Source organism: Haliotis cracherodii, unplaced genomic scaffold, assembly GCF_022045235.1.
Source record: "Haliotis cracherodii isolate W230 unplaced genomic scaffold, xgHalCrac1.p SCAF_8, whole genome shotgun sequence".
In the NCBI taxonomy this organism is placed as follows: domain Eukaryota; kingdom Metazoa; phylum Mollusca; class Gastropoda; order Lepetellida; family Haliotidae; genus Haliotis; species Haliotis cracherodii.
The window spans coordinates 2,801,216-2,829,075 of record NW_027266341.1 but is presented as its reverse complement, the minus strand read 5'-3'; the positions used below and the strand labels follow the sequence as shown (position 1 = coordinate 2,829,075).

The 27,860-nt window shown below is 38.5% G+C and overlaps 1 protein-coding gene across 1 annotated transcript in view; it reads right to left on the bottom strand.

Moving 5' to 3' along the window:
• Positions 1 to 5,387: 5,387 nt before the first annotated feature.
• The window catches only part of LOC139450709 (uncharacterized), a 33,261-nt gene continuing 10,788 nt past the window's right edge, over positions 5,388 to 27,860 (bottom strand). Inside the window, exons 4-6 of the mRNA XM_071232511.1 lie at positions 14,575 to 14,756; positions 13,605 to 13,825; positions 5,388 to 7,656 (exon numbers count right to left, since the gene is read on the bottom strand). Coding sequence (XP_071088612.1) covers positions 7,494 to 7,656; positions 13,605 to 13,825; positions 14,575 to 14,756 — 566 coding nt within the window. The 3' untranslated portion in view covers positions 5,388 to 7,493. The remainder of the gene's footprint in view (positions 7,657 to 13,604; positions 13,826 to 14,574; positions 14,757 to 27,860) is intronic.

Genomic DNA, 27,860 nt, shown 5'->3' with positions numbered 1-27,860 from the left:
ATTGCATGTTACTTGTGGGCGGTTTAGGCTACATTTTGTTAAACTTGTGCACTTTGGGTTAAAAGCACCACACTTGGCACACTGATACATTGAACCATTCCGAACATGTCGGAATATGGATCCACCTCAGCAGCGCATCCTGGTGGTAGAAAATCCAAGATGGCCACCAAAATGCTTGACATCTATGATGATGTCAATATATCATAATTATATTGTCAATTTTACCAATTTATGCTGGACAAATTGCAACAATGCTGTACATAATTCAAATCTAAAATGGTGAGGAAAATCCAAGATGGCCGCCCATAATGACTTAATCTTCAGAAATTGTCAAATGTTTGTCCACAATATGGCATCATTTGTTCATTTCAATCATTTCAATTAAATTTGGCCTTGAAACAATTCCACAAAATGTTTTAATGAATGTATTAGTTTCTGCATGAACTTGATTTTAATTCTGTAACTGTACACACAACGAGACTGGAATCGAATTTTGTCAGCAATTCTGAGAGCTCACAATCAAGGCAAAAAGGTCATAGTGGGATTTGATAAAGATAATAGACCAGCACTGAAACATGTCTGCAGTCATGGTCTTGATTCTGAATCATCAAGGCAAGCCAAAGCAGCAACAATTATCCGCAGAGATGAACTTAAGGTTGAAGCAATATTTCAGGGCAACATTTCCTTCTGACTGTCATGAACAATCTGTACAAAGTATAAAAAAACAATCTTCAAGCATCTCAAACTATCTCAGAACATTTTGTCTTCAAAGCGTGAAATTTAGGGGCACCAGTTCTTCAACACAAAGACACCACAGAGACCGAGAAATGCAACTTCCAGTTTATTTGATATTAGAGATATTAGATACAAGAAGAGATGATCTTTTTTACGCATTTCACAACATGGGTTTGTTCATTTCGTATGACTGTGTCTGGTGTGTTTCAACTGATATAGCCACGATGGTTTGTGTAGTTTATGTCGACGAAGGTGTATATACCAACAACATTCTCAAAAGATAACACCTGTCATAATCCCTGCTCTAAAACATCAGCATATCCACTTCATTGTACTAGCATTTCACTATTGCAGCAGCGTCCAACAGCTGAAGGGGAGGGAACGTCACATGTTGTTCTTTTGACTGAAGAAAGCACACAAACATGGAAAACCATTTCCAAACTGTGGTAGTGTCATTTTTTCATAGTTTATTTGTATATATATATGGTATTGGTTTTAGACAGCGTAGTTGTCGTGTTTTATTGGATTATGTACGGTACCAGTTTCCGGCCTGATTGGACCAAGCTGCACATAGGCTGGTCAGTTTATGGTGAGGGTCCAGGGTAATCGTTTGTCTTGCCTTTAAAGGGCAAGCTATTCTTTGCTCTCTGATTGGTCAGTTTTATCTTCTATTCTAACACAAGCACTTTGTAAGTCAGTCTACCACGTACAGCTGCACTGGACAGTCACTGCACGAGACAGATATCGTGATAGACAAGACTTTTCACAACTACATCTTTCTCTCTAAAGGTTAGTTTTAATACTAAAATAGAAACATTATGTAGGATGTAATATTTTTTTATTATAGCATGTATACTGTAAACATTATTTCAGTGTAGGTTATTATTGTCTGATTTGAGTGTATGAATGTATTGTAAGTCATTAGTATAAGTACAGTAATGATTATAAGCACACCATTCATGTTTGTGATTTTCTGATATGATGTGAATGTGCTACAATACTTTTATGATAAAGGCGACATATACAAGTATTTGTGATTTGTGTCCGCCATTTTGTCGGCCATGTTTACCATGGTACATGTAATGTTTTTGCCATGAGAAATTAATCAATATATTCTAATTCATTTGTGTTGTATATAATTATGAGAATATTACAGCACAGGTAATGTAGTGCTTGTATGTTTCAGATAAGGATATACATGTACATGTAAGTGCATTGATGCAGTTTAAGTATCATGTATCACAGAGATGAGCATTATGAATCATTTGATATCTGTCATAGGTACATGTGAAGGGATGTAATTAAAGATTTATGTGTATTCGTCAAAACTAAGTTCTGAATATTATATATGTAAAACACCATGATTAATGTGGTGAATATATTTTAATTATATAATTATATAACTCTGATAGTGCAATGTTTTAATGTGTATAACTCCATGAATGTTTGTCTTATTTGTTGTTCATTATGTTACAGGATGAATATCGGTATTGGCAAATAATTATGTGGCTTCTTGGTCACGACTCACTCCCAGCATGCGTTGGTCTTCCTTTTGAGTTTTGTAATCACGGGTAATTATGTGCCTCATTTGATAGGACCTTTCACCATGCCATCTTGGACTTTCTACTAGCAGGGGGCACTCCAAACTATATCTGAATTATATACAACATTTCTGCAATTGGTTTAAATGGACCAGATAAGTATGATATATTGAGTTAATATTAATATCATTAGAGGTTTCAGCCATGTTGGCGCCCTTCTTTGGGTTTCTACCATCAGGGGGCTCTGCTGAGAAGGATCCATATCCAGAAATGTTCGGAATGGTTCAATGTATAAGTGTGCCAAGTTTGATGCTTTTAACCCAAGTGTGGTGCTTTTAAGTGCACAATTTTAGCCTCAACCGCCCCACTATACTGTATTGGTTAAAAATGATGGATTGGTCGATGAGTTACTGACAATATTGAAACATTTGCAGATACTGCTTTAAACTGATTACTTCAAGTCAATATGATCAGCAATTATAATACATAACATCGGCGATAATTATCCTATACATGACAATAAGATACACGTCCCTAATAGAAACCTAAATTTTGACACTTAACGTCTCATACATTTCGAAGTGAAGACAAAATATTGTCTTTTCCTGTATTGGCGGCCATCTCGGTGGCCATTTTGTCCGCCATATTGGAAAAATCAAATTTCTCAAGCTCATAATTGGATGATACTTAAACGATTCATGTGTTGAAATCAAACAGTTTGGTGAACAAGAATGTTAGTGTTGTCATGGTAAATGGTTTTAATATATTATTCAATATTGCAGCAGATAAGAGAACAAACTATTTTATATATTTTAGAACATAATCGATTTGAAAGTAAAGGGAATCATTAAAGTTAATGTTTATCTGAAGGGTATTCTAAGCAAGTGATAAATTATGTTCATGTGTGTACATGTAGAACGCAAACCACATAAAATTGACGCGGGAAACCTTTTCTGCTTACTGTCAACCCAAAATATACACACATAATGAAATCGTTTCAATGTAGAGTGGGAAGTAAACAATGAATAAAACTATTACTACTCTCATTTTACTAATATTAAGTTAATTATAACACATATCTGATGACGGTGTAAACTGCTTCCAGCAATACTAAATCTGACCTTAAGATGTAGTACAAGAAATGAATAATTGTCAAATGATGACTGCATTTTGTATAGTCATACACATCTTATATTCTCTGTAACCAGTGAGGCCAACACACGACGTGAAGGTCTAGATGTTATAGCCACTTTACTACTGCTAGCTCTACTAAACCGTTCACTGTAAGTTTACCATTCATAGGTTATAAAACACCAACACCAGAAGAGAACCAGTCTATATTATCCCTCGCTACAGATTCCATTGGGCAAAATAGTTACCCTTTCGTTGTGCACACTTTTTGTTTCTTTCTTTCTTCGTACATTCTATGGGACTTTACCAAGCATACCCAGAAGCAGTAATGATAGTATGTACATTTGTAGCATTTTTATACTGTTTAAACTATCACCAACGCATTACAAACAGTGGAGTCAATGCACACACTACCTTCTTCGTGTGTCAATATCCCCATTTGCCCGAGTGTTTGGTTGATTTAAACGTGTACCGTCAAACGGGTGGGGTTCCAACGCGACCTAGGCCCGGCATGCCTATAAAAATAGACACCTAGACAAGATCGTCTCATTATATTAATTGCACAACATAATAGCTTCAAATTTCGCACAATAACAGCAAGGTGAATTTCCACATCCACCATTAAAAACCGTCAGCAAACTTGAAAGAAAGGCGTCCTGTAAAGGGTGTGACCCAAACTTCTTACCATTGGCCGCAGAGATTGGGTTAGGCGAGGCGACACCAGGTACGGGTCGTGCGCCAATGGTATCAGTTCATGTATACATACGAATAAAAGCTTTGCCTCCGATCCACAGATACACGTATACATTGCACATGAACATTAATGACAGGGAAAAGAAAAGACAGAGGAACGACCGTGCTTCATGATATGGAATAAAACCTGAAGCTGACTCTTTCAATAAGGAACATGAAACACTCTTTCAATAAGAAACACGAAACACTCTTTCAATAAGAAACGCGAAACACTCTTTCAGTAAGAAACATGAAACACTCTTTCAGTAAGAAACATGAAACACTCTTTCAAGAAGAAACATGAAACACTCTTTCAATAAGAAACATGAAACACTCTTTCAATAAGAAACATGAAACATTCTTTCAATAAGAAACATGAAACACTCTTTCAATAAGAAACACGAAACACTCTTTCAGTAAGAAACATGAAACACTCTTTCAGTGAGATACATGAAACATTCTTTCAGTAAGAAACATGAAACACTCTTTCAATAAGAAACATGAAACATTCTTTCAATTAGAAACACGAAACACTCTTCAATAAGAAACATGAAACATCCTGTCAAAAGGAGGGGCGGTCGGGTAGCTTAGTGGTTAAAGTGTTCGCTCGTCATGCCAAAGACCCGGGTTCCATTCCCGAAATGGGTACAATGTGTGAAACCCATTTCTCGTGTCCCCCGCAGTGATATATACTCCATACTCACTTTCAATAAGAAGCAGGAAATACTCTTTCAGTGAGAAAGCAGAAGATCAGCATGATAGAACGTTAATATTATTAAAAATCATAGAACTAAATCTGTTTCAACCATTTGATAGTCTAACTAATTTACTGAAATAAATTTCGACAAAACAGTTTCAAAACCCTTAGGGCTTGGTCGAACATCTAAAACTTAAAATTCAGGATTTTGTAATCCAGATTTGGCTAAATGATCAGAGACGCCATTCCCGTGTCTTCCAATATGTGCTGGCATGAAGCTTGAGTAGCTGCAGAGTACTGGAGTAATCCGATTGGTTATTTAAATGATTGCCGCGAAAGATGATCCTTGACAGCAAGAGTAGGCAACAGTCTTTATGATGCGGGTAGAGAATAGGTCTTCAGCAACTCAGCAACTTGGATGATAAATAAATATATAATTGCTCATGATATCGATCACTGGATTGTCTGGTCCAGACTCGATTATTTACAGACCGCCTTGATATAGATCTTTGAAAGGTATTTAGAAGTGATACACATAACGAAGAGATCAATGGATGTCAACTTCTTTATTAAGAGGAACACAACGTTTCGGAGTATATGCTTACTCCTTTATCATGTGAATGAATGCCATGAGACAGAGGGCATATATATGTACATATAAGACAACAAAAGTAATGAAATAACAAATGGTGGAAAATAACACCTTTTATAACTCAATATAGCTGGAGTACGGCGTTAAATAACAACGAAACAAACAAAGCATACACTCAGAATATGGTCTAGTGAATTCTACTAACTTGATTAGTCACAGCGGCCTTAAGGTTAGTAAACAACGAATTACTGTGCTGCCTGGTAGATTATACGAAAGTGCTGAAGATTAGTAAATATCAATGTTTAAATTAGAATAATTAAGTACTTGAACCACACCGTAAAAAGCGTGTTGAGAATGTAAACACATACAAGACATGTTTAAGCGTGTGTTTTAATCCTAAACGGTATGCACATTTGTTGTACTCTAACAACGCGCTTGCTTGACGTTGATTAATGTCATTTGCATATTCGTATAAGCAAGGGGTCGGCGTATGGTTCTCGGTAGGAAGTGACAACTTGGAGATATAAACAATTTTACAGGTTGATATATACATAAAAAACACTATTTGCCAGGTCAGCACATAGTGGTAGTTGTTGTTGGAGCACCTAGATTAGCCGTAGCTAGGCTCAGGGTAAGACCTTGCTCTCTCTCTTTCATCTCTGGACCAAGGCTTATATAGCCAAGGTCATCTGACATTTAGTAAGTCATAAACATAAACAACAGTAATTCATCATACTTGCACATCTCGGTCAGGATGGCAGACAGTTGATGTACAGTACATTGACGATTAACAATTTGGATTAGAATCTTATAAATAACGACAATTAAGTGTTTCAAGGCATATAGATGTCATAGCTACAGGGTTATTAGCCCTTGTTTAGGGCCTAAACGCATGAAATGAGCTACCACCTCACAGCCTAAATACCACCATAACGCAACATTCTCATAATACAAACATATTCAGAATTTAAACACCTTTAAGAATTAAGAATAAAACATGTTTAAACAAATGCATATCATCAGGCTATAAGTCAAATATGGATGAGATGTGTAATATATATATATGTTAAAATTACATGTGCAAATCAGATTCACAGGCACTTGCATAACACATATATCACAAGGACTTACAACTTGGTACAAGGTTAACATAAAAACGTACCAATAAACCAAGCTAATGGTAAGAAAGATCATGTATGGATATCAACTTCTTTATTATGGAGAACACAACGTTTCGGAGTATATACTTACTCCTTCATGAGGCTAATACATGCTATGAGGAGTAAATATATACTCTGAAATGTTCTGTTCCCCATAATAAAGAAGTTGACATCCATAAATTATCTTTCTCATGTGTATCGTTTCTAGGAACTAGGAAAACTAGGTGACAAGGAAAACTGATCTTGTGACGTCAACGTAGCGCAGGTGGTCGCATGACGAGTGAGTGAGTGAATGAGTATGGTTTCACGCCGCTTTTAGCAATATTCCAGCAATAATCATGGCGGGGGACACCAGAAATGGGCTTCACACATTGTACCCATGTGGGGAATCGAAACCGGGTTTTCGGTGTGACGAGCGAACGCTTTAACTACTAGGCTACACCACCGCCCATCGCATGACATTTTCAAAATGTCTGACATGGAAGGGCCTAAACCTTTCAATCAGATCACGAATGTTGATACCTCTCTGTGTCAACATTGTTCTACATTGTATTTATAAAGAATATTTGTATGGAATAAAAATGTTATTTCTCCTGACTTCGTTTGAGGTTGTTCGAGTGTAGTGGGTGAGGGTGACCCAGTTATCGACCAACTCCGCCTTCATTTGGTGAGTAGCCAATCAGCAATGACCCAAAAGTGTGGTGATATGTCAGATACACCATATGGGGTATTTGAGATATCAGGGTCTGTTTTCAAGTAATTATGGAAATTATGCCTATTGTTTAATGAGTGATTGTATACACATGTCGGCTAAAGAGACGCCGTTTACATCAGTAATAATATATCTCTTTTATTACTAGCTTCTACAACTCAGTGAATTCAGGTAATGAAAATACATGCACCAATTACGCTATTTCTTTCATCGCCTGTTTAACTCTCTGTGGCAATTCGGCCTCAAATCTCAGAAGAGAATCATCAATAACAGAGTCTGGGGGGAAGCAGACGCTCTCTTTATGAATGCATAGACGCACGTGATGAATAACGCCATCACGTGGGGACACACGAGGTCTGAAAGAACAAAATATATTCTTGAAAACAAGGTCAATCAATCAATAAGCAATCGGTATGGCGTCTCTCTGCGAAGACAAGCCAGTAGAAATTCTGTCGTTGAACATATGACATGCCAACATTCTTTATCAGACACAACACAAAACGATAATGATCGTAAAGTAAATTTTCAAAGAATAATAATCATCATAATCATAAAAATAATATTACGACCCCGGAATATGTAGAGGGCGTCATGGAAAAAAGTAAATACAAAATCCTCTGGAATAGGCACGTATACAGCCTCAGACATTGACCAAGGGCGTAAGTTTCGGCCCTCGGATGGTAGCTCAGGGTGATGACGGATGACAGAACTCAGGGTTGAAGGTTAGACGACAGCAGCTATGTTTATTGAAGCAGGTTGAAATGAGTCGAAAAGGTACATGTTGATAATAACATGACAGAACGCACACCGTGACCGAGTGGCCAATGTTCCCGTGTGGAGACTCGCTCTGTCACTTACCTTCTGGCTGTCTCCCTGACTGACCATGTCAGTCGGGTTTTGTAGAGCGAGGTATTACGTAACGTGTGGCAAGGTCCTTGTCCCACGTGTATTTATATACGTAAGATCTGGCGACGTAAGGAGGTGTTAATTGAAATTTACAGATAGCGCTGGAGATTAAGGGTCCTGCCTGGAGGGGCTCATGATAAGAGGGGATACGCCGAATGTTTGCTGAATATATTAAACAGACAAAGGGCATAGAATTTCAGTGCGCTTGGAACATATTGAACCAGTTAGGTATTTAGATAAATGAAATGTTAAATAAGTTTTGAAATGGTTTGCACTGTAACAGTATCCATGCCAACAAACCTGATCTTGTTCTCTTTGATAAATCCAATGAAATCATTTATATCATTGAATTTTCTGCCCGACCCATTGTTCCCGATGTCTTAGGCTTGGTACCTCCCAATCTGTGGACTGACAATGGGAGTGTGCCCGAGTTTGCTACCAGGAATACAGCCCTTCTGACAATCTGGGTAATGCAGAAGGTTGCAGTGTTGGGGAGTCATCACATTCCTGCCTGACAATGCCTTGACAACCAACACCCTGTTTGCTGCATTTTATATTTTAATCCGCAATGAATGATAATAATACTCTTTGAAATAGGCCCGTATATAGGCCCGTATACAGTCAGGTATCAAGTTCAAGTATCAAGGGTTCCAGAATATCTTATGATAAACTCATAGCTACAACTAACTTTCCTCTGATGTGTGAAAAATGGGAAAATGAACTTAATCAAAGCATTTTATGGAATATTGTTTTCTCTAATTGTAGAATGTGTACAAATGATGTTAAACTAATATATGTCCAGCACAGATTCATAATTATATAGATCTCTACATACCAAAAAGGAATTATTGAAAATTAAGTTAATGGATAATGATATATGCTCATTTTGTGTCTCTGAATCTGAAAACTTATATATATGTACCATGTGAATGTAGAATGCATTATTGTAAAGGAATTTTGGTTAGAAATTGAAATGTACCTTAACACGAAATTTGCATATGATATTCATATTACCCTTCTGGATAAGTTATTTTGCTACAACAAAAACGACTACCTTTTCAACCAAAAACATTAAGAAAACTCCATTATGCTTTTCTTTTTCATACAAATATTGAGAGATGTATGTAAAATAGAAAAATGTATCGCAATGAAAAATAGTAGTATAAATAGATTCGACAGAAAATGGAAGGCATTATCAGCCTATTTATTATAATTTCTCAATAAATCAGCATATACATGTTACTAATGTTACATTTATGTCTACTAAATTGAAAACAAAATACCTTGAATCTATCAACAACATCACCTGTATACTGAATCTATCAACAACATCGCCTGTATACTGTATCTATCAACAACATCGCCTATATGCTGTATCTATCAACTACATCGCCTGTATACTGAACCTATCAACAACATCGCCTGTATACTGTATCTATCAACAACATCGCCTATATGTTGTATCTATCAACAACATCGACTGCATACTGAACCTATCAACTACATCGCCTGTATACTGTATCTATCAACAACATCGCCTATATGCTGTATCTATCAACTACATCGCCTGTATACTGAACCTATCAACAACATCGCCTGTATACTGTATCTATCAACAACATCGCCTGTATACTGTATCTATCAACAACATCGCCTATATGCTGTATCTATCAACAACATCGACTGCATACTGAACCTATCAACTACATCGACTGTATACTGTATCTATCAACAACATCGCCTATATGCTGTATCTATCAACTACATCGCCTGTATACTGAACCTATCAACAACATCGCCTGTATACTGTATCTATCAACAACATCGACCTTATACTGTATCTATCAACAACATCGACTGTATACTGAATCTATTAACAACATCGCTTGTATACTGAATCTATCAACAACATCGACTGTATACTGAATCTATCAACAACATCGACTGTATACTGAATCTATCAACAACATCGACTGTATACTGTATCTATCAACAACATCGCCCGTATACTGTATCTATCAACAACATCGACTGTATACTGAATCTATTAACAACATCGCTTGTATACTGAATCTATCAACTGCATCGCCTGTATACTGAATCTATCAACAACATCGCCTGTATACTGAACCTATCAACAACATCGCCTGTATACTGTATCTATCAACAACATCGCCTGTATACTGTATCTATCAACGACATCGCCTGTATACTGAATCTATCAACAACATCGACTGTATACTGAAGCTATCAACAACATCGACTGTATACTGAATCTATCAACAACACCGACTGTATACTGAATCTATCTACAACATCGCCTGTGTACTGAATCTATCAACAATATCGCCTGTATACTGAATCTATCAACAACATCGCCTGTATACTGTATCTATCAACAACATCGACTGTGTACTGTATCTATCAACAACATCGACTGTGTACTAAATCTATCAACTGCATCGCCTGTATACTGAATCTATCAACAACATCGACTGTATGCTGAATCTATCAACAACATCGCCTGTATACTGAATCTATCAACAACATCGCCTGTATACTGAATCTATCAACAACATCGCCTGTATACTGAATCTAACAACAACATCGCCTGTATACTGAATCTATCAAAAACATCGACTGTATACTGAATCTATCAACTGCATCGCCTGTATACTGAATCTATCAACTGCATCGCCTGTATACTGAATCTATCAACTGCATCACCTGTATACTGAATCTATCAACAACATCGCCTGTATACTGAATCTATCAACAACATCGCCTGTATACTGAATCTAACAACTACATCGCCTGTATACTGAATCTATCAACTGCATCGCCTGTATACTGAATCTATCAACTGCATCGCCTGTATACTGAATCTATCAACAACATCGCCTGTATACTGAATCTATCAACAACATCGACTGTATGCTGAATCTATCAACAACATCGCCTGTATACTGAATCTATCAACAACATCGACTGTATACTGAATCTATCAACTGCATCGCCTGTATACTGAATCTATCAACTGCATCGCCTGTATACTGAATCTATCAACTGCATCGCCTGTATACTGAATCTATCAACAACATCGCCTGTATACTGAATCTATCAACAACATCGCCTGTATACTGAATCTAACAACTACATCGCCTGTATACTGAATCTATCAACTGCATCGCCTGTATACTGAATCTATCAACTGCATCGCCTGTATACTGAATCTATCAACAACATCGCCTGTATACTGAATCTATCAACAACATCGACTGTATGCTGAATCTATCAACAACATCGCCTGTATACTGAATCTATCAACTGCATCGCCTGTATACTGAATCTATCAACTGCATCGACTGTATACTGAATCTATCAACTGCATCGCCTGTATACTGAATCTATCAACTGCATCGCCTGTATACTGAATCTATTAACAACATCGCTTGTATACTGAATCTATCAACAACATCGACTGTATACTGAATCTATCAACAACATCGACTGTATACTGAATCTATCAACAACATCGACTGTATACTGTATCTATCAACAACATCACCTGTATACTGTATCTATCAACTACATCGACTGTATACTGAATCTATCAACAACATCGCCTGTATACTGTATCTATCAACAACATCGACTGTGCACTGTATCTATCAACAACATCGACTGTATACTGTATCTATCTACAAAATCGCCTGTATACTGAATCTATCAACAACATCGCCTGTATACTGTATCTATCAACAACATCGCCTGTGTACTGAACCTATCAACAACATCGCCTGTATACTGTATCTATCAACAACATCGCCTGTATACTGTATCTATCAACGACATCGCCTGTATACTGAATCTATCAACAACATCGACTGTATACTGAAGCTATCAACAACATCGACTGTATACTGAATCTATCAACAACATCGACTGTATACTGAATCTATCTACAACATCGCCTGTGTACTGAATCTATCAACAATATCGCCTGTATACTGAATCTATCAACAACATCGCCTGTATACTGTATCTATCAACAACATCGACTGTGTACTGTATCTATCAACAACATCGACTGTGTACTAAATCTATCAACTGCATCGCCTGTATACTGAATCTATCAACTACATCGACTGTATACTGTATCTATCAACAACATCGCCTGTATACTGAATCTATCAACAACATCGCCTGTATACTGAATCTATCAACAACATCGCCTGTATACTGAATCTAACAACAACATCGCCTGTATACTGAATCTATCAACAACATCGACTGTATACTGAATCTATCAACTGCATCGCCTGTATACTGAATCTATCAACTGCATCGCCTGTATACTGAATCTATCAACTGCATCGCCTGTATACTGAATCTATCAACAACATCGCCTGTATACTGAATCTATCAACAACATCGCCTGTATACTGAATCTAACAACTACATCGCCTGTATACTGAATCTATCAACTGCATCGCCTGTATACTGAATCTATCAACTGCATCGCCTGTATACTGAATCTATCAACAACATCGCCTGTATACTGAATCTATCAACAACATCGACTGTATGCTGAATCTATCAACAACATTGCCTGTATACTGAATCTATCAACTGCATCGCCTGTATACTGAATCTATCAACTGCATCGACTGTATACTGAATCTATCAACTGCATCGCCTGTATACTGAATCTATCAACTGCATCGCCTGTATACTGAATCTATCAACTGCATCGCCTGTATACTGAATCTATCAACAACATCGCCTGTATACTGAATCTATCAACTGCATCGCCTGTATACTGAATCTATCAACAACATCGCCTGTATACTGAATCTATCAACTGCATCGCCTGTATACTGAATCTATCAACTACACCGCCAATATACTGAATCTATCAACTACATTGCATGTATAAAAAAAAATGAGAGAGAAACAAATTTGTTCGCAATCCCATTGTTTTTGGTGTCTTAGGTTTGGTGAGTATCATGCGCCAAACAAAGAAGCAAACATCTAAATTGGGCGCCGTGCATTGACACGCACGTGAAATCATGACCGTAAAGTCGTGGTGATGTCTTCACGAATATGTACAAAAGATTCATATTTTTATTTTAGAAAAAAATATCATTGAACATTATATGAAGCACATTAACTTTTCCCACAAGGTTACAATAAAACATTTATACTCTAAATATTATTTTATTAGCAAACACGAGTCTCCTTGATAATACATATATCATGTCAAGACCGAATAGTGATAATTCATGTATCATGTGAACGACCTGTCATGGCCGAACAGAGCTAGTCCATGTATCGGTATTACAATTCACTGACTTTTTTAACATCGAACACTTTCTTTCAGACTCTGACTACTTACACTGTGTAAGGGGCTTTGGCGTTGACCTTATGAGTCGATGGAATCAACACTCTGTTGGGAATATAAAAGTACTTGTAAGCATTCCATTGAGGTGGGGTCGACCTGGAGTAGTCGAAGTGTTCCATGCCAGAAGAATGGTTCCTTGTTTTGCCGTGGCTGGTGTAGTGGAACATGATGTAGAAGTGGAACCCTGCTGCTTTTGGGTACCTGGCAGTTAGTTCCTGTGATTTGAATATCAGCAATGTTAAGTTATGTACGCTGTTTTATCTTAATGGTGTAGGGGTGGTCGAGTAGCCTAGTGGTTAAAGCGTTCGCTCGTCACACCGAAGACCCGGGTTGATTCCATACGTGGGTACAATGTGTGAAGCCCATTTCTGGTGTCCCGCGTCGTGATATTGCTGGAATATTGCTAAAAGCGGCGTAAAAGCATACTCACCTTGGGGGCATGGGTGGCCCAGTCGTCTAAATCGCCGCGTCCCTTGGGAACGCCAGAGACCTATGATTGTGGGTTCGAATCCCGGTTCATCCCGATTATGTTTCTAGGTTTGTCAGCACCATACCCGTGCTCAGGTTTTCGCCGAAGTGGTAAACGTCTGAGACCTGCGTCACTTCGGGTGTTCCTCAAACATTAAGCTGACACGCCGCGACATAACTGGAATACTGTTAAAAGCGGCGTTTAACCCAACTCACTCACTCATACTCACCCACTCACTAATGGAGTAAATATCACTTTGGAAATGGCAATTATCGTTGTTCCCCATCTATTAATCTCAGACAGAGTACATTACGTCATGGTGTTATTTATAATGTAGCATCACTGTAAATGAATAGACAGAAAAATATTCAGATGTTTTGTAATGTTTGTTTGTTTGTTGTTTAACGCAGCACTCAGCAATATTCCAGCTATATGACGGCTGTTTTGTTATGACAGAAAATAAGGAAACTAAAGGATCATAAGGTTTTTTCTTACCTTGATGAAAGGTTTCAAAGGAACATTTTTCCTGGGAAGAATGATCTCATCAGCATCAATACCCATCACCCAGCTGTATCCCGATAGTCTGTCTCTGCAGTCTAACAGGACAAAACTCTCATCTTGAAAAAACTGCCCATCATGGTCATGGCGGTGTTTATACAGATTCCGATAGGCGACACCTGCAAATAGAAGAAGAATCAGCTGTATACTTGTAATGCTTATAACCAGCTTTGAAGAAGCCGTCCTAACATCCTCCCTTTTCCAAGCCACATGCTGGTACACACGTACAGATGATACGGTTACCACCAGAACCCTGATATCCTAATGGGCAGCCTTAACATTCAACACCAAAGAGTCAAGTTTACCATGGCGACAGGAAACATCCTCGATACAATCACACATTACCCTTCCTCAACACAATCACACATTCAACACCAAAGAGTCAAGTTTACCATGGAGACAGGAAACATCCTCGAAACAATCACACATTACCCTTCCTCAACACAATCACACATGACACCTCCTAGATACAATCAAACCTTACACTTCCTCGATGCAATCACATCTGACCCTTCCTCAATACAAGCACACACTACCCCTCCTCGATACAATCACACAACACCTTTCCTCGATACAATCACACATGATCCTTCCTTGATACAATCACACATTACCCTTCCTCAACACAATCACACATGACACCTCCTAGATACAATCAAACCTTACCCTTCCTCGATGCAATCACATCTGACCCTTCCTCCATACAAGCACACACTACCCCTCCTCGATACAATCACACAAAACATTTCCTCGAAACAATCACACATGATCCTTCCTTGATACAATCACATATTACCCTTCCTCGATACAATCACACATGATCCTTCCTTGATACAATCACACATTACCCTTCCTCAACACAAACACACATGACACCTCCTCGACACAATCAAACCTTACCCTTCCTCGATGAATCACATCTGACACTTCCTCAATACAAGCACGCATTACCCCTCCTCGATACAACCACACAACACATTTCCTCGATACAATCACACATGATCCTTCTTTGATACAATCACACATTACCCTTCCTCGACACAATCACACATTAACCTTCCTCGAAACAATCAAACATTACCCTTCCTCGATACAATAACAAATTATTCATCCTCGATAAAATCACACATTACACTTCCTCGATACAATCACACATTATCCTTCCTCAACACAATCACAAATTACCCTTCCTGAATACAATCACACATCATCCTTCCTCGATACAATCACACAATACCCCTCCTAGTCCAATCACACATTACCCTTCCTCGATACAATTACACATTCCCTTTCCTCGATACAATCACACATAACCCTTCCTCCATACAATCAAACATTACCCATCCTCGATACAATCACACAATACCCTCCTCGATACAAACAAACATTTCACATTCCTCAGCACAATCACCTCGATAAAATCACACATTATCCTTCCTCGATTTAATCACTCATGACCTTTCTCGATGAAATCACACATAGCCCTTCCTCGATACAACTACACCTTATCCTTCTTTAACACAATCCCAGATTACCCCTCCTAGTCCAATCACACATTACCCTTCCTCGATACAATAACACATTCCCCTTTCTCGATACAATCACTCATTACCCCGCCTAGTCCAATCACACATTACCCTTCCTCAATAAAATCACACATTACCCATCCTCGATACAATCACACATTACCAAACCTCGATACAATCACACACTTCTATTCCTCAACACAATCACAAATTACCCTTCCTGGATACAATCACACATTATCCTTCCTCGATACAATCATACATTATCCTTCTTCGATACAATCACACATTACCCTTCCTCAATACAATTACATACTACCCATCCTCGGTACAATCACATTTTATCCTTCCTCGATACATTAGCACAACATCGTTCAACGATACAATAACTCATTACCCTTCCTTGATGAAATCACACAATATCCCTCCTAGATGCAATCACACATTACACTTCCTCGATAAAATTCCATATTATCCTTCCTCATACCATCACACAGTACCCTCCAAGTCCAATCACACATTACCCTTCCTCGATACAATCACATATTATACTTCCTCGATACCATCACACATTACCTAGTCCAATCACATATTAACTCTTCCTCGATACAATTACACATTCCTTTCTTGATACAATCACACAATACCCTGCCTCGATACAATCACACATTATCCTTCCTCGATACCATCACACATTACCCCTACTAGCCCAATCACACATTACCCTTCCTCAATAAAATCAAAGATTACCCCTCCTAGTCCAATCACACATTACCCTTCCTCGATACAATTATACATTCCCCTTCCGCGATACAATCAAACATTACGCTTCCTCGAAAAAAACACACCTTATCCTTCTCGATACAATTGCACAATACCCTTCCTCAATAGTATCCCAGATTACTCTTCCTCAATACCATCGCATATTACCCTTCCTTAATGCAAACACACCTTACCCTTCCTTAACAAAATCACACAATACCCTTTCTCGATACATATACACATTACCCTTCCTCGATACAATCACACCTGATCCTTCCTTGATACAATCACACATTACAATTCCTCAATACAATCCAAGATTATCCCTCCTCGTCCAATCTTAGATTACCCTTCCTCGATACAATCACTCATTACCCTTCCTTGATACAATCACACATTATCCTTCCTCAATATAATTACACATTCCTTTCTTAATACAATCACACAATACCCTGCCTCGATACAATCACACATTACCTTTCCTCGATACAATCACACATTTCCCTTCTTTAACAAAATCGAACATTACCATTTCTCGATACACTGACACATTCCCCTTCCTTGATACAATCACACATTATCCTTCCTCGATTTAATCACATATTATCCTTTCTCGATACAATCACACATGACCCTTCCTCAATACAATCCAAGATTACCCCACCTTGATATAATCACACATTTCCGTTCCTGAACAAAATTACACATAACCTTTTCTCAAAACGATCACACATTCCCCTTCCACGATACAATCACACCTTATCCTTCCTCGATACAATAACACAATACCCTTCCTGAATACAATCCAAAATTACGCTTCCTCAAAACCATTACATATTACCCTTCTTGGATACAATCACACCATATCCTTCCTCGATACTATATCACATTACCCTTCCTCGAGAAAATCACACCTTATCCTTCCTCGATACAATCACACATTACCCTTCCTCAATACAATCCCAGATTAACCCTCAAAGTGCAACCACACATTACCCTTCCTCGATACAATCACACATTACCCTTCCTCGATACAATCACACCTCATCCTTCCTTGATGTAATCACACATTACCCTTCCTCAATACAATCACAGGTTACCCCTCCTAGTCCAATCACACATTACACTTCCTCGATACAATTACACATTCCCCTTCCTCAATACAATCACACAATACCCTTCCTAAATACAATCCAAAATTACCCTTCCTCAATACCATTACATATTCCCCTTCTTCGATACAATCACACCATATCCTTCCTCGATACAATATCACATTACCCTTCCTCGAGAAAATCACACCTTATCCTTCCTCGATACAATCACACATTACCCTTCATCAATACAATCCCAGATTAACCCTCAAAGTGCAACCACACATTACCCTTCCTCGATACAATTACACATTTCACTTCCTCGATAGAATCACACATTATCCTTCCTCGATACCATCACACATTGCCATTCCTCGACGCAATCACACATAAACCTTCCTCGATACAATCACACATTTTCCTTCCTCTATACCATCACACATTACCCCTCCTAGACCAATAACACAATACCCTTCCTCCATGCAATCACACATTACCTTTCCTTAACACAATCACACATTACCCTTTCTCGATACAATGACACATTCCCCTTCCTCGACACAATCACACATTCCCCTTTCTCGGTACAATCACATAATACCCCCCCCCCCCCCCCCCCCCCCCCCCACCCTACCTAAATGGAATAACACATTACCCTTCCTTAACAGAATCACAAATTCCCCTTTCTCGATGCAATCACACATTCCCCTTTCTCGATACAATGACACATTCCCCTTCCTCGACACAATCACACATTCCCCTTTCTCGTTACAATCACAAAATACCCCCCACACCACTTCAATGGAATCACACATTACCCTTCCTTAACAGAATCACATATTATCCTTCCTCGATACAATTACACATTACCCTTCCTCGATAGAATCACACATTATCCTTCCTCGATACAATCACACATTGCCATTCCTCGACGCCATCACACATAAACCTTCCTCGATACAATCACACATTTTCCTTCCTCGATACCATCACACATTACCCCTCCTAGACCAATAATACAATACCCTTCCTCAATGCAATCACATATTACCCTTCCTTAACACAATCACACATTACCCTTTCTCGATACAATGACACATTCCCCTTCCTCGACACAATCACACATTCCCCTTTCTCAGTACAATCACATAATACCCCCCACCCTACCTAAATGGAATAACACATTACCCTTCCTTAACAGAATCACAAATTCCCCTTTCTCGATGCAATCACAAATTCCCCTTTCTCGATACAATGACACATTACCCTTCCTCGACACAATCACACATTCCCCTTTCTCGTTACAATCACAAAAAAAACCCCACACCACTTCAATGGAATCACACATTGCCCTTCCTTAACAGAATCACACATTATCCTTCCTCAATACAATCACACATTACCCTTCCTCGATACAATCACACCTCATCCTTCCTTGATGTAATCACACATTACCCTTCCTCAATACAATCACAGGTTACCCCTCCTAGTCCAATCACACATTACACTTCCTCGATACATATACACATTCCCCTTCCTCGGTACAATCACACAATCCCGAGTGTCCCATCCCCCACCCCTTCAATGCAATCACACATTACCCTTCCTCGATGCAATCACACATTACCCTTCTCGATACAATCACACAATACTCTTTCTTGATACAATCACACATTGTCCTTCCCCGATGCAATCACACATTACACCTTCTCGACACAATCGGTACAATCACACAATCCCGAGTGTCCCATCCCCCACCCCTTCAATGCAATCACACAATACCCTTCCTCGATGCAATCACACATTACCCTTCCTCGATACAATCACACAATACCCTTCCTCGATACAAAAACACATCACGCTTCCTTGATGCAATCACACCTTACCCTCCCTCGATTAAATCACACATTAAACTCACTCGATGGAATTACACATTACCCCTTCTCGATGCAATCAAACATTACCATTCCTCAATACAATCACACATTATGCTTCCTCGATACCATCACACATTTTCCTTCCTCGATCCCTTCACATATTATCAATCCTAGTCCAATCACACATTACCCTTCCTCGATGCAATCACACATTTTCCTTCCTCGATACATACACACAATAATAATCCTCGATACAATCACACATTTCCCTTCCTAAACACAATCACACATTACCCTTCCTCAATACAATCACACATTTCATTCCTCGATACAATCGAACAATACCCTCCTCAACACAATCACACATTACCCTTCCTCGATACAATTACACCTGATCCTTCCTTGATACAATCACACATTACAATTCCTCAATACAATCCAAGATTATCCCTCCTCGTCCAATCTTACATTACCCCTCCTCGATACAATCACACATTACCTTTCCTTGATACAATCACACATTATCCTTCCTCGATATAATTACACATTCCTTTCTTAATACAATCACACAATACCCTGCCTCAACACAATCACACATTACCCTTCCTCGATACAATCACACCTGATCCTTCCTTGATACAATCACACATTACAATTCCTCAATACAATCCAAGATTATTCCTCCTCGTCCAATCTTAGATTACCCTTCCTCGATACAATCACTCATTAACCCTTCCTTGATACAATCACACATTATCCTTCCTCAATATAATTACACATTCCTTTCTTAATACAATCACACATTACCTTTCCTCGATACAATCACACATTTCCCTTCTTTAACAAAATCGAACATTACCATTTCTCGATACACTGACACATTCCCCTTCCTTGATACAATCACACATTATCCTTCCTCGATTTAATCACATATTATCCTTTCTCGATACAATCACACATGACCCTTCCTCAATACAATCCAAGATTACCCCACCTTGATATAATCACACATTTCCGTTCCTGAACAAAATCACACATAACCTTTCCTCAAAACGATCACACATTCCCCTTCCACGATACAATCACACCTTATCCTTCCTCGATACAATAACACAATACCCTTCCTGAATACAATCCAAAATTACCCTTCCTCAATACCATTACATATTACCCTTCTTCGATACAATCACACCATATCCTTCCTCGATACTATATCACATTACCCTTCCTCGAGAAAATCACACCTTATCCTTCCTCGATACAATCACACATTACCCTTCCTCAATACAATCCCAGATTAACCCTCAAAGTGCAACCACACATTACCCTTCCTCGATACAATCACACATTACCCTTCCTCGATACAATCACACCTCATCCTTCCTTGATGTAATCACACATTACCTTTCCTCAATACAATCACAGGTTACCCCTCCTAGTCCAATCACACATTACACTTCCTCGATACAATTACACATTCCCCTTCCTCAATACAATCACACAATACCCTTCCTGAATACAATCCAAAATTACCCTTCCTCAATACCATTACATATTCCCCTTCTTTGATACAATCACACCATATCCTTCCTCGATACAATATCACATTACCCTTCCTCGAGAAAATCACACCTTATCCTTCCTCGATACAATCACACATTACCCTTCCTCAATACAATCCCAGATTAACCCTCAAAGTGCAACCACACATTACCCTTCCTAGATACAATTACACATTTCACTTCCTCGATAGAATCACACATTATCCTTCCTCGATACCATCACACATTGCCATTCCTCGACGCAATCACACATAAACCTTCCTCGATACAATCACACATTTTCCTTCCTCTATACCATCACACATTACCCCTCCTAGACCAATAACACAATACCCTTCCTCGATGCAATCACACATTACCCTTCCTTAACACAATCACACATTACCCTTTCTCGATACAATGACACATTCCCCTTCCTCGACACAATCACACATTCCCCTTTCTCGGTACAATCACATAATACCCCCCCACCCTACCTAAATGGAATAACACATTACCCTTCCTTAACAGAATCACAAATTCCCCTTTTTCGATGCAATCACAAATCCCCCTTTCTCGATACAATGACATATTCCCCTTCCTCGACACAATCACACATTCCCCTTTCTCGTTACAATCACAAAATACCCCCCACACCACTTCAATGGAATCACACATTACCCTTCCTTAACAGAATCACACATTATCCTTCCTCGATACAATCACACATTACCCTTCCTCGATACAATCACACCTCATCCTTCCTTGATGTAATCACACATTATCCTTCCTCAATACAATCACAGGTTACCCCTCCTAGTCCAATCACACATTACACTTCCTCGATACAATTACACATTCCCCTTCCTCAATACAATCACACATTACCCTTAATTTATAGAATCACACCTTATCCTTCTCCATACAATTGCACAATGCCCTTCCTCAATACAATCCAAGATTGCACTTACTCGATACCATCACACATTACCCTTCCTCGACACAATCAAACATTCCCCTTTTTCAATACAATGACACATTCCCCTTCCTCGACACAATCACACATTCCCCTTTCTCGGTACAATCACATAATACCCTCCAGCCCACCTCAATTGAATCACACATTACGCTTCCTGAACAGAATTACTCATTTCCCTTCCTCGAAACAAACACACAATACCCCCCCTCGATACAATCACACAATTCTCTTCCTCAACACAATCACACATTAACCTTCCTCGATTGAATCACACAATACCCTTCCTCAATACCATCACCTATTACCCTTCTTCGATATAACATTATTCTTCCTACATACCATCACACATTGTCTTTCCAAGATACCATTACACATAACCCTTCCTAGTCCAATCAGACATTAACCTTCCTCGATACAATTACACATTACCCTCCCTCAACACAATCACACATTTCCCTTTCTCAACACAATCACACATTACCCTTCCTCGATACAATCACACATTACCCTTCCTGAACACAATCACACATTACCCTTCTTCGATATTATCACACATTATTCTTCCTCCATACATTCACACATTGTCCTTCCTCGATACAATGACACATTTCCCCTCCTCGATGCAATCACACCTTACACTCCATCGATACAATCACACATCATACACCCTCGATGCAATCCAAGTTACCCTTCCTCGATGCAATCACACATCACCCCTCCTCAATACAATCACATATCACCCTTCCTCGACACCATCACACATTATCCTTCCTCGATGCCATCACATATTACCCTTCCTAGTCCAATCACACATTACCCTTCCTCGATACAACCACACATTATCCTTCCTCAAAACATTTAAACATTTAAACATTCCCCTTCCTCGATACAATCACAAAATACTCCCCCTCGATACAATCACACAACACTCCTTCTCGATACAATCACAGATTACCCTCCCTCGATACAATCACACAATACTCTTTCTCAATACAATCCTAGATTACCCTTCTTCAATACCATCACACATTACCCTTCTTCGATGAAATAACACATTACCTTTCCTTAACACAATCACACATTACCTTTCCTCGATACCATCACACATTAACCTTCCTCGATACCACCACACATTACCATTCCTCGACGCCATCACACATAAACCTTCCTCGATACAATCACACATTATCCTTCCTCGATACCATCACACATTACCTTTCCTAGACAAATAACACAATACCTTTCCTCGATTCAATCACATATTGTCCTTCCTCGATACAATTACAGAATCCCCTTTCTCAACACAATCCCACATTTCCCTTTATCAACAAAATCACACATTACCCTTTCTCGATACAATCACACAGTACCTTTCCGGAATACAATCCCAGATTACCCTTCCTCAATACCATCACACATTACCCTTCTTCGATATAATCTCACATTATTCTTCCTCCATACAATCACACATTGTCCTTCCTCGATACAATTATACATTCCCCTTTCTCAACACAATCCCACATTTCCCTTCCTCAACACAATCACACATATTCTTCCTCGATACAATCACACAAAACCCCTCCTAGTCCAATCAGTCGTCATCCTCCCTCGATACAAGTACACAATCTCCTTCCTCAACACAATCACACATTTCCCTTCCTCAACACAATCACACATTAACTTTCCTCGATACAATCACACCATACCCTTCCGGAATACAATCCCACCTCACCCTTCCTCAATACCATCACACAATACCCTTCTTCGATATAATCACACATTATTCTTCCTCCATACAATCACACATTGTCCTCCCTCGATATCATCACACATCCCCCCCCCCCAGTCCAATCAGACATTAACCTTCCTCGATACAATTACACAATCCCCTTCCTCAACGCAATCACACATTTCTCTTCCTCAACACAATCCCACATTATCCTCCTCGATACCATCACAGATTACCCTTCCTCGATACAATCACACATTATCCTTCCTGGATACCATCACACATTACCCTTCCTCGATACCATCACACATTACCCTTCCTCCATACCATCACATTTTACCCTTCCTCGATAAAATCAAACATAATCCTTCCTCGATAAATCACACATTACCTTTCCTCGGTACAATCACACATTACCCTTCCTCGATACAATCACACAATACCTTTCCTCGATAAAATCACACATAATCCTTCTTCGATAAATCACACATTACCCTTCCTCGATACAATCACACAATACCTTTCCTCGATACAATCACACATAACCCTTCCTCGATACAATCACACAATACCTTTCCTCGATACCATCACAAATTATCCTTCCTCGATACAATCACATATTTTCCTCCCTCAAAACAATCACACATTTCTCCTCATTGTCCAATCACACATTCTCCTTCCTCGATACAATTACACATTCTCTTTCTTCAATGCAATCACAAAATACGCTTTCTCGATACAATCAAACATTAGCCTGCATAGATACAATCACACCTAATCCTTCCTCGATACAAGCACACAATACCCTTTCATAGATACAATCCCAGATTATCCTTCCTCAGTACCATCACACATTACCCTTCCTCAGCTTAATCACACATTACACTTTCTGGATACAATGACACATTACCTTTCCTTGATACTATTACACATTACCCTTCCTCGGTACAATCACACAATACACCCCCAACGATGCAATCGCACATTACCCTTCCTCGATACAATCACTCCTTATCTTTCCTCAATACAATCCAAGATTACCCTTCCTCAATACCATCACACATTACCCTTCCTAGATGCAATCACACATTACTCTTCCTTAACACAATCACACATTACCCTTCCTCGATGCAATCACACATTCCCTTTTTTCGGTGCAATCACAAAATACGCATCTCGATACCATCGCACATTACCCTTCAACGATACAATCACACATTATCCTTCCTCGATACAATAACACTTTACCTTTCCTTGATACAATCACACATTCCCCTTCCTCGATACAATCACACATTATCCACGGTGGACCTCAGTAGCCCATGGCCTAAAATATATGATTCGTAGAGGACGATATTTCCTTGACAGTGACCATAGCCATATTGTTTCCTCCGAGTCAAATGATCAACACCCAAGTAATGATAGACTCGATATGTGCTTCTGGAAAATACATGGACGTAAATCTCAGCTTTTTTACATCGAATTTCTGACATTTTTTAGAACAATTTAATGTGTTTTGCTTGATTGAAACTAGGTGTTTAAATGCAAACCAATTGTTGACAAATGTATTTCAGCATTATGACTTATTTCATAGTGACGCCAAACGAATTGATTATCACGGCCGATGGTCTGGCGAGGTGACAGTTGGTATTAATAACATGTATTCAGCCTACACTGAAAGAGTATATGAAAACTTGGAAAATTGCATTTTCTTTTCAGATAAAAGATATAACATTGCCATATCATCTGTTATTGGTTTATCTATGTCCATCCAGAATAGAAGGTTCGTCTATGTATAACCATTAAGAAGGAAATGGATTTGAACTTTTAGAAGATAAACTCATGCAGATACTGTTTGATTTTTGTGGAAACCTGTCAGTTTATTTTGTGGGGGAAGTTTAACGCAACAACGTCTAATAAGCCCGATTATGTAATGGATGAGGATGTTCCGTATTTACCAGTTGGACAAGATTATAATTCAAATTAATTTGACTATCCAAGACATACAAGCGGTAGTGTTGTAAACACAAATGGAAGATGTCCTTTACAGTTGTGCAAACCTTTCAATATCCATATTCTAAATGGGCGCACAAAAGGCAATGCGCCCGCAAATTATACATGCATATCCCATCAAGGATACAGTATTTCCTCATTTCAAGTGACATTTTTCACAATCAATTTGATTTATTGGTTTACTTCGTACGGAATGTAACCATATGCCACTTAAATGTATCATAAAGTTATATTACAGCCGTTTCAATCAGCACCACCAACAAATAATTTACAACTGATTCCCACCATATATATATATATATATATATACATATATTTTTAAAATTGAATTGAACTTCCGAGAAGTAGTATGATGTACTCTTACTGAACAGGTTTTTGAGAAATACCGAGGATTAGTTGAAAGTGACATAAATGCAGCTACGTGTAGATTAACGGATATCTTTTCGTATTGTGGCAGTGAAATGTTTCTTCAAAACTAAGAGGAGGCGTATTTTGCGACAACAACCTGATTGGTTTGATAAACAGTGCGCAATGGTAAAAGGAGAAAAATACAGGTACTTAAATCAATACAGGAAATACAAATGTATTGAAAATTTACCGAGATACTTAAATGCAAAAACAAACTTCAAGGAGTGTTGTAAACATAAAAGATCTAAGCACGAAGAGAAGATAAGTGGAGATATTATTGATGCTGTGACAAGTAATGGCACATTTGGCACACTGTGAAACATTTGTTTACGAAATACATGTACCAATCATTCTTCTACTGTGGATCCGTCTGTGTTTTATCACTATTTCAAGTGTCTATTACTTCAAGGATCTACACTCATAGTTTCAGATTTTGAGCGTCAAGTAAATGACTTTGTTGATAACCACAAATGCGATGCATGCATTTATAACCCACGGAATACAGATTTGTCATCGTTAACTGAGGAAGAGATAACTTAGGGAATTGAAGATCTAAGGAATGGGAAAGCACCAGTGCTGGATGGCATTCCTGCAGAATTCTTAAAGGTGGCATTCATTGCATTGTTCCACATCTAAAACTTGTATTTAATCGGATTCTGGATAGTTTAGTTTTCCCTGAAGTATGGAATATTGGCATGATTTTACGTTTGTTAAAATCGGGTTGCAAAGCTGATCCTAATAATAACAGTGGAATATCCCTACTAATTGTGACTGGACAGTTGTTTAATGCTATTATTGAAAGAGGACTAAGAACATGGTTTGAATTAAATGACCTATTATCAGAATCACAAGTTGATTTCCGAGAACATTATTCTAGAATATACAACCTATTCTCTTCACATGCATTATAGAGTAAGTATCTGTGTAGACCAAAAGGACGTTTCTTTTGTACGTTTATAGATTTTAAAAAGGCATTAGACCTTTTACCAAGAAAAACCTTTTTATACTTATTGTTACCGAAAGGATGTCATGGAAAAAACATCGTCTTAAGTTCGTCAAGGATGCATTTTAAGGCCGCTTTTGTTTATCTTCTTCATAAATGAATTAGTGACAGAAATGTTACATCTTGTAGCCATTGCATTTTTATTTCACAAAGTTTTAAAGATTTAATGCTCCTTCTATTTGCGGACGATGTTGCAATATTTTCATATACTGTGATTGGCCTACAGCGACAACTTGATTGTGTTATATCAATTTGTAAAAAGTGGGGACTTGAAGTAAATTTTTGAAAGAA